The sequence below is a fragment of the Hipposideros armiger genome, unplaced genomic scaffold, assembly GCF_001890085.2.
Source record: "Hipposideros armiger isolate ML-2016 unplaced genomic scaffold, ASM189008v1 scaffold_20, whole genome shotgun sequence".
Classification (NCBI taxonomy): domain Eukaryota; kingdom Metazoa; phylum Chordata; class Mammalia; order Chiroptera; family Hipposideridae; genus Hipposideros; species Hipposideros armiger.
Genome location: NW_017731370.1, coordinates 6,909,148 through 6,928,611, shown reverse-complemented (window position 1 = coordinate 6,928,611; position 19,464 = coordinate 6,909,148). Strand labels below are relative to the sequence as shown.

General features: G+C 37.0%; 1 protein-coding gene across 1 annotated transcript in view; it reads left to right on the top strand.

Moving 5' to 3' along the window:
* The window catches only part of PLCB1 (phospholipase C beta 1), a 242,186-nt gene that overhangs the window by 60,678 nt on the left and 162,044 nt on the right, over positions 1 to 19,464 (top strand). The window contains exons 7-8 of the mRNA XM_019635243.1: positions 5,290 to 5,436; positions 16,929 to 17,086. Of these exons, the coding sequence (XP_019490788.1) occupies positions 5,290 to 5,436; positions 16,929 to 17,086 (305 nt within the window). The remainder of the gene's footprint in view (positions 1 to 5,289; positions 5,437 to 16,928; positions 17,087 to 19,464) is intronic.

Here is a 19,464-nt window from a genome sequence, read left to right as displayed (position 1 = left end):
TACATCCATTTGATTGTCGGTGGATCTGCACAGTTTTAAATCATCCCTGGAATCTATTGCTTTTGTCACAGCAGAATTTCGAATTTCTGTCTTGCTGACATGCTCAGGAGGCCACCAGTGGAGGCTCTGTCAATATCTACCCCCAGGGGAGGGAGGGAGGTAGAAGGAGGCAGAGGCCCAGTTGCTACCCATGGCATTTGTGCAAAGCCATGTGACATTTGAGTTTCTTTGCAGCAAAGATATTGCTGAAGTATGAGGAGACACATAAATGGCCACTGGGGACCATCATTTTGTCATGCCGCTTTCCTCTGTGTCTCTTTGAAGACTGTTTCTCCCCATCAGAGTCAGATCTTTTCACTTTTGCATCACTAGTTTCCTTCTTTGTTGAACACCAGAACTTCTTTTGAATGGAAAAGCTTCATTGAGCAGTTTTTGTTCTTGTTTTTCATTCCTTGAGGGGTTTATATTTTTCCTACTTTGGCTCTAAGTGGTTCAAACAATGTATATGCTTATGAAGATTTTTAGGTGCCATTATATGAGCCACGTATTCAATTGGAAGCATATCGATGTTTTATTAAAATATGTAACAGGGTTCATTTTTAGCCTTTGCCAACTGGCCTTATCCTTCTGAACTTAACTTCTTTTCCTGTTGATTTTATTCCAGAAAATTGTAACATTGCTTTTAATTGTGGTTTGATGTTTCATAATCTCATTCTACTATGGGACATTTTGTTTTAATTTAGTTAGTAATCATCCCTAATATATAAAACCACTTGAATTCATAGAATTTTAAAGCTGGAAGAGACTTAAGAGCCCATATAGTTTATTCATCCAATGGCTGAGGAATTTGTCCCTCATCAGTTACTGCTGGCAGGAATGCAAGTTGGATTTCTTGTGCTGTTGCTAATATGTTTAGCAAAGCAGCGTTTTTTTCTATCTTAATTCTCAAGGTTTTTCATTTTTCTGTACTCCTCAGTGGACCAGAAAAAAAAATTAAGCAGTTTTGTGAAAATAGTGCAAGGTTGGTGGAAAAGGACTGATGCATTTTAAGTTAGCAGAAGCAAATATTCCGTTGTATGTTATATGGAACAAAGCAAAATGCTGTATGTAAGGTTCTGTTTTCTGTCCCAGGGCCTTTACTGGTCAGAACTATTTTTGGGATTGATTCATTATGCCAAAAACATCTACATTTTTGCAAATGAATTCCAGACTCCTTAGGTAACATGTTGCAAATTTTAAACTGGCTACTCCTTACCCTCATTTTTTCATTGGTTTTTCTTGAGTTTAAAATATCTCTGCCTAGCCATTTGATGCATCAAAATCTTGCACATTTGTTCCTTTAGTGAGCAAGGCAAAGCTTTGGGGTTGAAAAGTTGTTCCCAGTCCCTGCTCACCTACAGTCTGCAATCATATTCTGAACTATACTCTAAACTCATTCATTATTTTTAGGCCGAGTTAGGTAAATTCATCTCTGGGGATTTTTAAATTATTTAATATGATTAATTGTAAATAATCCTCATAAACACTGATTCCCTAACTCTTGTTTTTTACTGATTTTAATCTAAAAATGTTAAAAATTTCAATTCCTATGAAATAATTAAAGTAGAGAAGATAACCCAAAGATTATGTTTAATTGACTTATAGGACATTAACCAGCTTTGTATTCCACTTACCAATATTTTTCTAAGTTTTGGGGTTTTGTTTGTGTGTTTGGGAGGGTTGCAAATACTTAGTGTTTCATATCATGTTTTGAAATGGCTTTGTCATCTTTCTTGTTTCCTCATTAATGAATTAGATAAAATTTTGATGCACATTTTTTAGCATGTTGCAAATTACAACTTGACTTTAATTATAATATCCTCACTTGAGAATGACAAATGCATATCCTGCATACCCCACTTTTCTGTCCTGTATCTATGACAGACATCAAAATTAATCACAAGAATGGTTCAGAATCCTTCTCAACCTAAGAATCTATAAGGTGCTAGAGGCAATAAATGGGAATTGATGCTGAAGTTAAAATTAATGTGTCATGTCTGCCATATTGGCACATGTTTTGTTTTCATTGCCTTTAAAAGTTGCTGATCAGACCAAAAGATATTTATTCTTGCAAGATAATAGACACAAGCTGACAGCCTCAGGGTCAAATTCAGCACCATAAAGATAGTTTGGTAACACAATATTTTATTTCTTTTATTTGCATGCCTTTGAGGCGTACACTTGCAAGTTTCCCACCCCCCACAGCTCTTTGATGCACACATTATTCCAGCAATCACATTATTTTTCTTCACTGGCCCCTGAAGATACTTGTATTTATTGCCGGTCCTCTGAGGAATAGTTGTAGTTGGAGATTGAGTTGTATGAAGTCGTCATTTGCATTAGGTTAAAAATGCCGAGTATTAGCAATTACATACTTGTCGTATGGTTCGACTTAATCAGAAAAAAGAATCAGGCTATCCTTGGTGATCTTCCAGGTTTAAAACAATTTATTTTCGGGCCAGCTGAGTGGTGCGATGGTTGGGAGCTGGCTTGGGACGCCAGAGGGCCCCGGTTCGGATCCCACATATGAGGGCCAGTGACACTGCCCTCTACAGCTAAGATGCTGAACAGCAGCTCAACCTGGAGCTGGGCTGCCGTGAGTCACAGCGACAGCTTAGGCTACAGCCCCTGTGGCAGTGGGTTGCTATGGGCTACCGTGTGTAGCCAGCAGCCAGCGTGAGCGACCAGCAGCCGCAGTGAGCGGCCATCCAGAAGCCGGCGACTGATCTGCCTCACCCGGGAAGAGCGCAATGATGGTGCCAACTTGGGCCAGTGAAGCAACGTCCTCCACAACTAGACTGAAGAACAAAACGACAGCAACTTGTCTGTTCCCCTTCCCCCAATTCCCCAGCACTGTTCCCATCCCCCAATTCCCCAATAAAAACCTTTAAAAAACAAACAAACAAACAAACAAAAACCAATTTATTTTCTATTTTGAGTCACTATTCATCAAAGAGAAGTACTGATTTAACACCTACTGCACACAAAGCATTGTGGTAGATTCCAGGGATGACAAAGACATAAATGAATACCCGGCTCTGGGGGAGCTCATGCCTGGTTTTCAAGGTGTGAACTGTCTTATTTTCTATTAGATTATGAGCTCTTTGTATGCAGAGGCTGTGCTTTACTGTGCTGTGTTTTTCTATCACATGGCAGATGTTCAATAAATCTTCATTAAATGAATGGAAGGTAATGAGAGCGGGGAGAAGGAAGGAAAGGGGGGAGGAAGGGAGGAAGGAATGGATACTAGACAGAGATGAAGCTAACAAATTGACTTGTTATAGGAAACAATAATACTACAAAGAAATTTTACTCTTTTAAATTTACCTTTAAGTGAGTTTTATAATACAAAATGTTTTCTAAAGGCATCTGTTGAAATGGCTCTAAGTGGTATTGACTTTGGTTTGTTTCCAAAACTGAAACCACTCTGAAAGGTTACATGCATTCCACCATAAATGAGTTTTTAAAGGAAGGCTTCAAAGGCAGTAACCAAAGTGATTTCATTAATGACAGCATGATTGGAACAATCTCCCTGGTAGGTGATGGTTATTTGGAGGTGTAAACTAGGTGTCTACTAAAAAATAATCACACAAACATACCAAGATGAGGACATGTTTGTCACATTTCTTATTTCTAATGCAAGAGAGCTTCTTAGCACTTTTTCCTTTTTGTCACTATTAAAATTATCAAGGTATGTATTACAGATGATTTTTAAGATTTTCATAGTGTGAATAATTGTTCCTATTTAAAAGTGTGGTTAGGAAGGTTTTTCTTTTTATAGAACTCAGCTTCTTTTATCAAGAGCCAATAATCCAAGTTCATTCTATTAATTAATTAATTAATTTATTTATTTATTTATTTATTCCTGAAATATATTACGCTACTTATCCATGTTTCCAGAATTGGGAAAAGTATTCATCAGTCATTTTGAGAAATTCGCTGGATGTGAAAAGATTTATTCTGTGGTAAATAGTCAATGCTAGCTTTGCTATATACAAACAACACACCTCTTACCATTCAAGAATTATTTATTCAAGAATAAATAATGCTCAGTTAAAAAAAATACAGTTATTTGAAATCATGTTTTTACCTATAAGTTTGGTATAGGGATGAAGAGAAGAAAAACCATTGGTGAAAGAGTAAATTGCTAGTACTTTAAAAATTGATTATGTGTACTAAAAGCCTTAAAAATATGCATAGTCTTTGGACCAGCGATTTTATCTCCAGGAATTTATCCTATGAAAATAATTAAGAGTTGGTACAAAGAGTTTATAATATATTTTTCATTAATGTAAACAAAGGAGGTTACTAAATATCACTGCATCCATATAGAATAATAATACACACATATTTTTCCTCTGGAAGCATATATACCCAAGATTTCAACAGCAGTTACCTCTAAAAGAAGAGTTAGGCATGTTCAGAAAAAGTTTTATTTTTCCTCTCTGTTGATCTCATTTCTTAATTTTTCTTCAATGAACATATACCACTTTTATATTAATACAAAACTGTTTCAACAAGAAAAAAATAGTTAAGATGGCTTTCTATGTATTCTATAAAAATTAGATAGTTATCTCAACATTTAACATTAGTTACCTCAGAAACGTTACCACAAAAGAAAAATGTCCAAGTAGAATCTGAGTAAACTAAAATGTGAATCATATTTCTTCAATTTGAACTAAAGTTATTCAAAGAAATAGAAAGATTGTTTTCATAAGCATTTGATTTTTTATTCCTAAGACAGGCTCATTTGTGGTCTTTATTTTGTTTCAGGAAAAACGATCATTCTTTGAAACTACTTTCACTTCACTTTAAATAATAAAACCACTTGTGAATAACTTTTTTGATTATAAAAGTAACACATATTTGTAACAAAAACTTGGAAAATCACCCCTAATTCTATTACCCAGAGATAAGCACTAATGACTTTTGTTGTCCATCCATGAAGTTGATAACCATTCTTATGTTTAAAAATAGGAGGTTGGTGTTTAGGTATTTAAAAACCTCTGAAAGTCAATGAGACTCATGGAATTACATTTTTCTCTCTTATCTGTGAATTTGGAGGTAATTGTAGTGAAACAGAATGATCCTAGACTACTGTTTATCCATATTAAAATGCAATTGTGGCTATTGTCTTCTACCTTGGATGCTACCAGAACTTTCTGGGAAAAAAAAAATTAAAATCATATGATACCAGCAACCCATAAAAAGAATATATTCACACTCTTCATAACTCTTAATTTCCTCCAGGACAGATATCAGTGGATGGATTTATGCGCTATCTGAATGGAGAAGAAAATGGAGTCGTTTCACCTGAGAAACTGGATTTGAATGAAGATATGTCTCAGCCCCTATCTCACTATTTCATTAATTCCTCACACAACACCTACCTCACAGGTACAAATTTATAGTTCTTTGAAAGTTACTTTAGCCAGTTTCACCAAATTTCACCAAGTTCTACTTTCTGTTACTCATAAGTGAAGGTGTATTTTCTTTTGTTTCCTGTGAAATGCCTCTGAGATCTGGGTTTTGTGACCAGAGGCTCTACCTGTAAGCAGTCATATTCTTATGTGTGCAACAATATTATTTCTTCACACAAGTCTATTTCAAAGTGTTCAAGCCTTCTAGAATGTATCTACATCTGGTATTTTCAGACCTATGGATTTTTGTGTAACCGAACTCATTCTTCAGTGGACTTCACACCATGTACAATCCTACTTAGTTATCTGGACTTCTTTTATCTACCAAAAAATTCTGTAAACCTTAATAACTTCTGCACAAAGCACACTGCTAATTTGATCAAGGTAGAACAGAGCTTTAAATATAAACAAATTGACCTTTAGTCGGTTGCAAATATTATGATAAAGGAGAAAAAAGCAACAATGGGTTTCCTAATTTGATCCTAAATTGAATATTGCCATGGTTTTTAGTAGTCATTAAATTCAACAATATTAAAACATGGATATGAATACATATATATCATCTCAACATAGTTTAGAATTGAATAAATACAGATTTTAATATGCTGAAAATGTTTTTATAATCAAAATATATTTCCAGAATACTTTCTTTATGGCAATTCTCTAATCATAAGGCTTGGAAAGGATTTGTAGAGAATTTACATATTAAAAAAGAAAAAGAAAGCTTTTTTAAACCACACCACGCCCTTGCTTCACACAGTCCACCATCCAAATGAATATAAGATAGACTGACTTTAAGACCTCCAGCACAGCCAAAATCTTGGTTCTCATTCAGTATCTGTGAGTTGTAAATGCTCATCATGCTTAGGGGAGGTTTTGATGAGCTCATGGCTCATTGTTCAGGAGTGTGTGATTTGTGTTGCGGGGTAGACCAGTTACCTAAATAATGACAAAGGGGATCCAGGCACTGAATATTCGTGGACACGTCCAAGGGACTCTCGTAGGGTTCAGCCATCTGGCAACTAAGTAGTTCTCTCTTCGGAATCCCTTAAGGAGGCCTATTCTTTCTGGCTCAATGCATGTCGTGTTGGTATCAAGCCCAGCATTGGGCTGGTATCCCACACTCTGTGAAAAATAGGTTACAATAGAAATGGCTCTTGGACAGAGATAGCACTGTAGCCTCCAGACAGCTGGAATGGGCTACCTCAGGTTGATTCCATGTAATCTGAGACCATCTAGTCAGGATCTTATCGCCTGAGTTGTACAGTCATTTAAACTGCAACTTGTATGTTCTTCAGGAAAAAATGGACTGGCTCTCTGACGACTTATGGTCTATTTTGTTTCAACTAACATTATCTGCTGAGAGGTTCATGCCATAAAACTAGATTCGTGTTTGACTCATCCTAAACCCTATTCTGGTCATCTCTTGCTGCATTAACACATCATACCAAAACTCAGTGGCATAAAAAATACCACCATTTTATCTTGATCCATATTCTGTATGTCAGGAATTCAGATAGGGCACAGAGAAGATGGCTTGTCTCTACTCCCTAGTGACTTGGGCCTCAGCTGAGAAACGAATGGCTCAGAGTAACGCAAATACCTTCCTTGTGTTCTGCGATCATCTGGAACAGCAGTTCTCAAACTGTGGGTTACGACCCCTTTGGGGGTCGAACGACCCTTTCACAGGGGTCGCCTAAGACCATCGGAAAACAAAGATATTTACATTACGATTCATAACAGTAGCAAAATTACAGTTATAGAGTAGCAACGAAAATAATTTTATGGTTGGGGGGTCACCGCAACATGAGGAACTGTATTAAGGGGTCGTGGCATTAGGAAGGTTGAGAACCGCTGATCTGCAAGCTTCTCTACCAATGTGTCTGGCATTTGGGCTAGGATAATACAACAGCTGGGCTTTCGGTTAGGACTGCTGGCCTAATTGCCTACAGGGGACCTCACCATGTGGCTTGGGTTTCCTCACAGCATGGCAGCCCCAGGATAGGTGTACTTCTTACATGGCATCTCACGGCTGTAAGAACAAGTGTCCCAAAGAACAAGGAGGAAGATTAATTGCCCTTTTGCGCTTAGGTTCTAAACTCCTGTAGTGTCACTTCTTTTATTATTTGTCAAAACAGTCACAAGCCTACCCAGATTCAAAGGGAGAGGACATAGACCACAGTTCCGGATGGGAAGTGTCAAAATCTGTTTAACCTTCTTTTAAAGCTACTAACTTTAAGAAGAGAATGTCCACTTAGCTCACTTCCTTGCATTCAGTTTCTTAGGCCTACTTCAAAAATTTTGCAGCTCCCACTCAAGTTGATAGCCTTTATAAAGGAGTTCCTTTTTCTTCTCAGGTGTGCTTAATCTTATTTGGTACCATTCACCTATTTGGCAGTCTGGTGCAGCTTATGAACTTTCTAAGAATAGCATTAAATGTATAAAATAAAGTATGTAGGCTTTAAAGAGGAAACAAATTCATCTGAAATAGTTTGATCAAATATTAAAAAACAAATGTGTGATGAAATAATATACAATTATTTACACATTTAATATACAATTAATAACACAATTAAAAATCAGTGTAAATATGTTGTGATAATTTGCAACAATTAGAATATATGAAAATATTTGTGATTTCTACTTGTGACAAAGTCACAGGTCCTGCTAGGACTATTATGACTCATAACTGAAGAGAATGCTAAATTTAACATGGAAGGTAAAATTAAAGATGTAACTTTTTCTCATTCAAGTTTGAGGAGGCCTATAAAACTTCAAAGCATCCAGATCCTTGACTTGATAAGATCCTAAAATATATAATTCCAAAGACCTTGGCGTGTGATGGAATCTTGTATTTATTACATACTTAGGACCCCAAGAATCTTAAAAATACATAAATGTATATCCAGTTAAATTCTGGGCACTGTATGTGGTTTCATCTACCTGGAAGTCACTATATATACTAATTTTACCAATAATCATTTTAGTCCAAAAATGTTTCCAGCTGATTTATCTAATATAGCTTTTCTATTATTTGTCATATAATAAATGAGCCAGTGACACCAAAATGATTAAATGACAAGACTGCCTGGATATACACTCTATTCTTTTCCCCTCTTTCAGAATATATTATTTTTTCTCTTAATGTGTATCATATGGACTTACGGTGTTCAGATTTTGTTCATTCAACCACAGCCACTATTCTCCTTTCGATGCTCAGATTGTCTCAGCTTTAGTTGGTGGTAACATGGTTTTAGGCTGGCATCTAGGTCCTTTTGACATGACCCATTGATCTTTGAAAATGTCCTTGCTTTCTGGAACGTAAAAATCTTCCATGCACATCTTTTTCCTTTCTGCAGAACACACGAAATCAGACTTTTCCCCAATGAGCTCTGGCTCCTTTTAGTGGGAAAGAAATTGTGTGAGTAACAGCAGTTTGAACACTGCCCTATAGAACTTTGTTTCTAGACCTCTTCCATGACCAAAACAAAAGAAGATAAATGTTTTCATTCTTTTTTCTTGTTAAGGCACAAGTTCACATAAGTATTTCCATTCTTATCTTCCAATTAAAATTCTTGATTCTATAGCTGTGCTGCCTTTTTGAATCTTGATACCTAACAAATTATACATAATTACTCATTTGCTTTACTCACAACACAATAATAGTTCTAAGAAAATTGTTCAACGTTAATACAAACAAACTACACAATACTGTTAAAATTTTTCTCTGCAGTTCTTTTTACCTGCGTTTCATTTCACTAAGGATTTTCAGACCAGTTAATTTCTTCCAGAATCAGTCATTCACCCTCCCTCTGAATAACTTGGTAATTAAGCACAGACATGGTAGAGAATTTGGCTCCATTTGTCAGTTTAGTGTATTGTGTTAGCATATTAATGGTCAATCATTCTCAAAAGGTGGAGCTTTCACCTACTAAGTAAGAGAAGGGTCCACTCTTTTTTTAAGGAAGAAAGAACTCAAATAGCTGTCTCCAAATTTCTGTACAATGATTTTATATTACCGCCATCTGATTCATACACATGATTCCTGACCAAGTCAACCAATTCTCTCTCCAATTATTTAATTACTAGTAGTATTAGAATTCACATATTTCAAACATTCATTTTTTAAACTGTGTTACCTATATTAAATAATGTTCTGATCTTTAGGGAGATTTTAAATTTCATTTTGCTCACTTTTCTGAGCTATGTATTATTATCCCATAGTTTGCATTATATAAATCCACATCCTAACAATATTACCTTGTCCCAGTATGAAAGTCTTCTCTTTTCATGCAGAGAAGTTAAGGAGAACTCCATATAATGAGCAAAACAAACAAACAACAACATGAAAAAAACACAACTACACATAACTATTAATAAAGGCTCTTTAGGTTTTGTCTGAAATCCTCTTTTTTTAACTTATGGGTAAAATTTGGTTTCAGTTCATGTAGTATTAGTATCCTTGTTGTAATTATAGATAAACCTATGTAGAACTCATCTCTCAGGGGCCTTTGCATAAATATAGACATCAATAATAGAGAAATTCAAACTTCCCAAGCCCAATTAGAAAATTATACAATAAAAATATAACCAAAGTATGTATAACCCAATAGACTCCAATTAAATGTTAAAATCGATACCTAGAAAATGAGTTATATTTTGTACTTCACAGCCATTTGTAGAACAAGTGAAAACTTTTTCTATCAAAACATTATTTTATATAAAAGGTAAAAACAACATTTCCCTATTCAAATTAACTTGAAAAGTGCTAGGTACAAACAAAGATTGGAACCTACTGCAGTATGTTTTCAATATAGGAATAAAGTTTCCCAGATTAACAGTCATTAAGGTTATGACCAACCCTCGTCCCCCCATCACCACCCTGCTGATTTTTTTGGAGCATTTTAGGAACTGGTATTCCTGAGAAATGCCACTGTAAATTCAAATAAGGAATATTTTGATATTTGGAATGTTTCATTTTGAGCATTCAAAGGAAATGTAAAAATTAAATATACGATATGAAAACCAATCAATTTAGCAATGCATTATTATTATGTCTATTTCTCTACTCATTATTGCCCCTTTGTTAACTACCAAGTCACCCAGGAGGCAAAATAAATCGGATGATTGAGAGAAATATTTGCACAGAATGAGCCGATTTTTAATTAAGATGGTCATTTTCTAATGTTTGGATAGTCTTGGCAGTACACGAAGTAGTGATTATGTTTTAAATTACTGTTTTTTTCTTGAGAAATCTAACCTTATGATTCAAAACAAATTCTCACAGGATAAAACAGTATGCAATCATTTCAACCTATAGTCTTTCAGCTCCTCATAAATTTTCCCATATTCCAAACCATTTGGGAGATGATGCCTCCATAGACCAAGCAAGCAAAGTGGTATAACTGAATAATTAACATCCTTATTCAGCTTAGGAAGAAATAAAGAAGTTTAGGTTTTAGTTATTCCTCTTATGAATTACGTTATCTGATTGAATGTATCAAATAATTATTCAACTGCTCTCCTCACTTATATATTCTTGACTGCAGAAAACTTCTAGAAATGATTCAAGGCCTATTTTTACCCTTGTCAGTCATCCACTACCAACCCAATCTGAGTGTCACTCCGTTCTTGTACACCTCTCCCACTCAGTTAGCCCTTAGCATATGCAACCTTTCAAAATTTATTTTTGGTGTAGCACTCACACAAGACCTATGAAAGTTGCATAGTAGGATGGAAAGAAGATAAGCTTAGCAAATAAACAGACCAAGTTTCAATTTGCCTCTAAGTAAATTACATGCTTAACTCTTCTAAGCCTTAGTTTCTTCATTTGTGAAATGAAGCTACATTGAATCAGGCAGGGTATTTTGGGCTGCAATAGGTTACTATTAATTAATGGCTTGAATATTGGGGAATTTGTTATCTCAAACAATAAACAGTCCAAAAGCAGGGTGGTTGAGGTTGATTAAATCAGGAATTTATTGGTATCTTTGGTGACCCCAGATGCTTACCATCTTTGTGCTCCATTACAATTTCAAGATGGCTGTGCACGCTGAGCATCGTCTCCCTGAGAAATAAGGTCCATGTGTCGCAAAGGGAAAGTCCCTGTCTTGTGATTTTGTAGGAGTGAGGTCCCCTCAACCCCACCAAGTAGACTTTCCTTTGTGCCCTATTAATCATAGCCCAGAGTTACATCGCACAGCGATGTCCACATTAAGTACTGACATGGCTGCAGAACTACTGTGACTGGCTGAGAAGAATTAAGATTTACCCCAGCGCTGGGAGGGGAACCTGAAGCCTATCAGAACCTAAATAGAATATTCTATTGGAAAGGAGAAAAAGTAAGAAGAGAAAGAAAGAGCAACCAAAAGTGTAAGATTGGGGTGAATTTAAATACCCTGGTACATAAGAACCTTCTGCTTTATTTGTCCTTGCCTCCCTACCTAGATAATGAAAGTAAGAAATAGCCATCATGTCGTTTTTGTATCTCCCAGTATTTTGTCTTCCACAGAGAATGTTATTGGGGAATATGCACAGGCTCCTGGAATTAGTAAGGCATGTGCTTAGAGTGGTTTTCCCATTTTCTTACCTAAGTCATCTCATGGCAGTTGGATCTATGTTCAAGAGCATTCCATGGTCTCACTGAGGCAGCAGGCAGACACTATGGAAGAGAGAGGTCAGATTAAACTGACACCCTTAAAGACGGTCAAGGTGAACAGCACAGCCTCAGTATTTTGGGCAGTTCTTTCAAGCGTAGCTGGGATTGTGGCTTGAATGGATGTTATAGCCTTAAAAGTGAGGAGAAATAGTTTCCATTTCCATTTATTAAAGGAGACACTATTTATTAAGGAAGGCCACTGGATTAACAAATGCATCACATTCTGGAATTGTCTTACGCTGCAGGTTGATGAGAAGACAATAAATAATGTTAACTATAAATATAGACAAATATCACCCTCTGCAAGATGAGAAATTCCTCAGAAGCCTGTGTTAATAGAAGGATTGTTATTTTCAATTTTCAGTCTCTTCCATCCGTGGATGCCTTGGGTAATCTGAGACAAAGCTCAAGTGAATGTAGCCAGCTGCCCAAAATGAATGCAGTCAAGTGAGAAGTTGCAGAGCCATGACTTCGGGCAGTCTTCTGAATTAATCTGAAGTGGAGCATCATCTCCCAAGTTCCATCATGGGCTTGGAATGTACTCCAGGGGGCGTTCACAGCCAGGCAGAGATGATGTCAGATACTAGTTTCAGAAATAACAAGGGTTGGGTGACTCATGACATATTATTAGTCCCAACCCCCCAGCAAGCCTTTGGCCCAGTACCTATATTTATTAGGTCTAATCAAATGGAAATATAATGGGGGAATAGGATATAATAATGAAGAGTTAGGAACTTTAGGAAAGAAAAATAAACTAGCTTTGAGGTTTTAGGCAGAAAAGGAGAAAATAATGGAGAACATTAATACATGTGTTTAGCGGGGAATGACCATAGATGAAGTAAAACACACATGGAACCTAATATGCATTCCAAGGAATAGGACAATTATGGAAATATGTGAGTTTTCTCAAAATATGCTTTTGTTTGGAGACTTCCATTTCTAATAAAGATTATTTATTGTAAGAATGAACAGCAAGTTTACTTTGTAGGGAATCTGTTGGGCTTAGGTGTTGGACAATAACCACCTACACATACATATGCTTCCATTCTTTAGTGGGGTTTTTTTGTTGTTGTTTTTTCAGATTTTTTCTCATCTCATAAACCCAACCCCATGCCTTACCATGTGTTTCAAAATATTAACTGACCAACGTTTAAAAAGTACATCAAATTTCTTCTGTATCTTTGAATGATTAATAAAAATTGCAAGCAAATCCAAAGAAATGCTTCTAGAAATTCTTTGAATCTTTTATAACAGAACATTCTAATGTGGGTTAGGAATTTATTTACTTCAATCTACCATTAAACCTTATCTAGCTCATAAATCTATGGCAACTTTCCTACTAAAATTAATTAACACATAACAAAGTATTAATGAAATAAACTCAGAAACTGCACATTATGTGATAGTACTGGACATAATCAGAAATGCATTTAAACAATTTCCTAGGGGCCAGTTTAGTGGCTTAGTTGGTTAAGAGCACAAGCTCTGAGCAACAGGGTCACTGGTTGTTGATTCCCACATGGGCCAGTGAGCTGCACCCTAGCTGAGCTGCTGCTGAGCTGGTGAGAGCATGTGCTCTTAGCAGCAAGATTGCTGGTTCAACACCCACATGGGATGGTGGATTACGCCCCCCCTGCAACTAGGTTGAAAGCAGTGACTGGACTTAAAGCTGAACTTGTGCCCTCCACAACTAAGATTGAAGGACAACAACTTGGCTTGGAGTTGATGGGTCCTGGAAAAACACAATGTTCCCTTTCTCCAATTCCCCAATAAAAACCTTAAAAAAAAAATCCCACAATTTTCTAGATAGTATACAAGAAAATCTGCTTAACTCTTTAACATCAGTGCAATTTTCTGCAAGAGCTATGACCTTTAAGGTGTTAATCTGATAATTAGAATTCTTCACTTTCTTTAGCTAAAGTTGCTCTCCTTTAAGCTTAAGAATAACATGTAAATGACTATCTTTTCCCCTTCCCTGCCACTGCCCCCTTTTCCCTGTATGCAGCAAAGACCTTTATTACAACAAACTGATGCAATTATAAATGGAAAATTGATTATCTAGCATCAGGAACTTTCCAGATTATTTGGTCAGCATTTCTACTTTTGCAAACACATTTGTGTTGTTTAAAATGCCCTATTTTTCCAGTAGAAAAAAGTGATTATGCAAACTTCCTTAATCACCCTTTCAGTGCATTTACTAGGGCTCTGTAGAACTGGAGAATGTCATCCTTTTGTTATGCTGATATCGGTGTTGTGACATGCATATAAAAGTAAAATTAAACCAGTAAACTTAATCCCATTTTCTTTGTACTGTGTGTCTCCACCAAGCAGATCTTGTCCATTTCAAAGTCATTTTGACAGTTTTTATCAATAGTTCACAATTTATTTTTTTAAATGATGGAGACTTATAGACTATAAATCACAGAAAATCTTGAATATGGAAAACCAAAGACTTCCATTTGTGTGATGATGGTGGGCTCAAACGTCATGTATTATTAATCTTATAAACTAATTTATCAAGAAATGAGTGCCTTCCATTGACTTCTTAAGTGAAACAGGAACAGTCTGACTTCTATTCCTGTCCTCAGACTTCCCAGGTGCCTTGATTATTACAATTCTCATCACTTCACTAGAGTATTTCAGTTTTGTTCACAAAAGTTTTTAATTTTGATGATGTCTATCAATTTTTTCCTTTGTTGCTTCTGTTTTCTGTTGTTTTTTTTGGTCATATCTACAAAATCATTGCCTAATCTAGGTGACCAATATTTACTGCTATATTTTCTTCTAAGATAGATAGATATCTTAGAAGTTTTTAAGAAACTTACATGTAGAAACTTAATCCATCTTGAGTTATTTTTTTTGTATATGATACGAGACAAGGATTCAACTTCATTATTTTACGTGTGCCTATCCAGTTGCCCCAGCACAATTTGTTGAAAAGGTTATTATTTCTGCAATGCATCATCTTGGCACTCTTGTTGTAAGTCAATTGACCATGAATGTGAGGGCTTATTTCTGGATTCTCAATCCTATTCCAGTCATCTATATTTCTATCCTTATGCCCACATCACATTCACTGTCTTGATAACTGTAGCGTCATAGTTAAGTTTTGATATTGGGAAGTGTGAGTCCTCCCACTTTGTTCTTATTTTTCAAGATTGTTTTGGCTATTCTGGATCCTTTGCATTTTCATATTAATTTTAGGATCAACTTGTCAATTTGTGCAAAAAAGCCAAATGGAATTTTGATAGGAATTGTCAAGAAATTCTAGAAGACCCCTCTGGGAGGCAAAAGAGAGTTTTTTATGTATATATAGTTTGCAAGCCAGGGAGTCAGGAGTCGTAGCCTGGAGCATAGACCAAAAGTACATTCTGAAAAGGATGAGGTAGTAAGGCAGAGTATATAAGGGCCGTAAGCACAGAGAGCTGATCATTTACGGGGATTGGTGGGGGCAAGCAGCAAAACTATAAGTATGTGCAAGCAAGATGGAGATTGGTCAGGGCTACAAGGGCATCTCTAGTTTACCAACTTTTGGTCAGCAGGTAGGGTCATGAGATATGGCCCAGGTTGGAGTCATACAACATCGGCAGCAACAGGTGTCACAAACTATGGTGGTGGTGGTGGTGGTGGTGGTGGTGGTGGGAGGAAAGCGGTCACAAGGCAGTTGCCCTTGGAGTCTGCAAAATAAACTGGTAAAACAAGTTGTATGGTGAAAGGGACAATGTAGCGAATGCAGCTCGCCACATAGACAGCCAGACTTCGAACTACAAAACAGCTTACTCGCTCGCAGTGCCACAGATCAAACTGCAGAAAAGTCTAGGTATTTGGTCACAAAACAATGATGTTAGAATCCTCAGAATTGAACATTAGCTCAGGTTGGGAAGTAGTACTATCTTAACAATATTAAGTCTTCTGCTCAATGAATGTGCATTTTCATTTATTAAGATTGTCTAATTTTTTAACAATGTCTTATAATTATTAGAGTATAAGTTTTTTTCTTCTGTCAAATTTAAGTTTATTCCTATAAAAGAGCACTTTTGACAAGAGAATGTATAGCTTTTCTAAGCATTTGTGCCTTGGATAAACATGACAGAGGAGTTGACTTGCAGAATAAAATAACCTGTCAATAGTACTCTGTCATAGAAATGCACTCAGAATTAAAAGACCGAGTTTTGAAGTTATAATCCTGGATCTTCTCCTTAACAGCTTTGGAAACTTGGGTAAATGAATTGCTCTCTGCCCTTTTCATTATCTGAAAAGAAGTTTGCTTTTTAAAAGGTGTTTTATACCAGAGAGATTTTTGTGAAGATTAAATGTAGTAATACGTATAAGAGTCAAACAACTATAATTGGCACATGCTAAGCAGTTAATAAATATCAGTCACTGGGCTGGCCGAGTGGCTCAGTTGGTTAAGAGCTCGCTCAAGAGTGCATGCAAGCTCTGAGCAACAGCGGTTTGATGCCGGGCCTGAGCTGAGCTGCCACTGAGCTGTCAACAGGTGGCAGGATGGCTCAGCTAAAAAAAAAAAAAAAAAAAAAATTGAAATAAATAAATACATATGAGTCACTGTCATTGTTACAGAGCTTTCTTTCTTAAATTCTCTTTTCCCCTAAACCTCCGCTAGGGAGCCACAATTACATTTGCGATTATCCCACTACCTCCTGGTATGTGGAGGCAGAAACAGGGCTGAGAACAGTTTCTCGAGCTCTTAAGATCTTTGTTTTCCCACTGTTGAAGAGTTTCTCTGGGAAGCCACCAGTGTGTTTCTCACTTCATGGGATGCTGGGGTTCATTTTATTGGTGTTTTACAGCTGGTCAACTGGCTGGAAACTCCTCCGTCGAGATGTATCGCCAAGTGCTCCTGTCTGGTTGTCGCTGTGTGGAGCTAGACTGCTGGAAAGGACGGACCGCAGAAGAGGAGCCAGTCATCACCCATGGGTTCACCATGACGACGGAAATATCCTTCAAGGTAGAATGAATGAAAGTGGCTAAAAGAGGCACCTGGGGAGACTGGACCCCTTATAGTAAAGCCTCCTAAAGTAGACAGTCCCAGTGGTTACAATTAAGTCCATAGGCTATTAAACATCTTTGCCATATCGGAGTTTAGTTGGGATCAGGTGAACTGATTCATGCTAACCAAATCTAAAGAAACTGTCTTATAAAAGAAATGTAAATTTATTTGTCAATTTAGCACTATTATTCCTTTTTTTTACATTTTATCATTGGCAATTGTAACATACATAACGAAGAATGCATACAACTTATTTGTACAGGTTAACGAATGGATACAAAGTTCACACACATGAACTACCACCAAAGTCAAGAAATAGGAACTTACTGGCACCCCAGAAACACTCCATGTACCCATTCCCATTAAGAGTGACCCCCTTGGCCCCAGAGATGACCACCTTCCTGACCATTACAGTGATCCAGCATCCTTTGCATTTCTTTAGCACTGTATTAGTTTATGCACAGCCCTAAACAGTGTAGTTTCACCCATTTTTAACTTGATATAAATGGATTCATAGTTTAGTATGCATTATTTTGTGTCTTGCTTTTTTCACTCCACATTATTCGGGAGACTCAATATTATTGCATGTATTACTGCATGCTTGCTTGTTTGCTTGATGATGATGATGATAGTATATGAGTACTATTTAATTATTATTTAACATTTCATTCATAGAATATACTTGTATATAGAATGGAATAATAATAATAATAATAATAATAATATATGGAATGGAATACTGGCTATTATATGCCATCTTTTGGCTCACTGATACCTAGGGCTCAAAGACCCCTAGGACACACCTGTAGTCAGAGTTGGGTTCAATGGCTTATGCAACAAAAGAGCACAAATGTCATGAGAAACTGGTGTCTCAGAAAAAGCGTGTTAGAGAGAACTTACAGGATTTGGGCTTGTATTGTGATTTGGGGGAGGGCGAATCAAGGAAGCAGGGTCTTTCTGTGGATAGAACACTGGCAGGAAGCAGAAAGAATCTTATGATTGGATATCTTAATAAATCCTATCTAGGAGGCAAGACAAAGCTGTAATTTATAAAGAAGCATCAACCACTCTTACAGTCAGTAATGAGGGTGTGTTTGGTCATCTCCCCTCTCTTTCCGTTCATGGCTCCATCATACGCCATAGAGAGCCTCACTTTCATGCATATGGGCAAATAGTAAGTTCTGTTCATATCCCCCGCAAAGCGCATTCCTCAGGAGCTTGGGGGCATTTGAGTGGGGAAATCTGTGTTCCTAGGCACCCTAGAAAGTAATCTAGAAAGGGGGTATGTGGGAACATGTTTTCTTGACCGACTCAGGTTTCTCACCCTTTTGGAAGGGAATAGGCAGAGAAGGACCAGGGGACAACTTCTAGAGCACAGGTCCCAAGGTATGCGCCCCATTACCTGGGTCACCTCAGCCTCAGGGCAGCACTGGCTCTGGGTCATTAACTCTTGCCCTAAGCGACCACAGAGACAAAACCCCAGGATTTGGATAGCTAAAGTAGAGTAAGAACAAGACCATTGTAAATGGGGAGGTCAGAGTGTAAAGAGGCCAGAATATTGGAGGAATTCGATGCTAATGTCACCAAGATGGGTGACAAAACTTTGGATGAAGAAGATAATGAACCATGTGCCAAAACCTTTGCTGAATGAGGGGGATCTCAACAGATGGCAGAAGTGAAGAAGTGGTTAAAGCTTGTTTGGCTGCTTCATGAGAACTCGGTTTGTTTTGTTTTGAAATAAGAAGATGGAGAAGTAATGTTGCAGAAGTATCATTGGGAGCAGAAAACTCCCAGTCTTCAGCTTTCAGCCCTGGGGCACTTGCAATGTGATCAAATAAACAGCTATCACCTCAAAGAGCAGCAAAAAAGATTTTTAAGGGACAGCCAGGTTCCAGTTTAGGTAAATGGGTTTCTTGATCAAAGGTACTATGTTTGACAGCAATAAAAATGTGTTCGGAAACAATATCATTAGCACCTTAAAATATGTTTAGCATGTTGTGTCTAGGGAATTTGACTTTTCATGATTTCTTAAACTTAAGCTACAATACAACAATTAGAGAAAAATAGCACCCTTTCCTAAATGTTACAACAAAGCCTACTATGGGGTTGACCTGAATTTTGATCAGAAATCTTTAAAAGTTGTATCTGCTCCTGAAATTGAGCCTTCTTAAGTCCTTTTGGTGTTCTTTAATGGAAAATCAATGGGTTTTTGTTTCATTTCCATAGCCTCCCACCCTCCCAGGCCCTGCCATTACCCTTTGTTAGATATCTAAGGTACCAACCCTAACCTGGTTGGGCTGTTAAAGAAAAAGCAGGGGACAGATGACCCTGGTGTG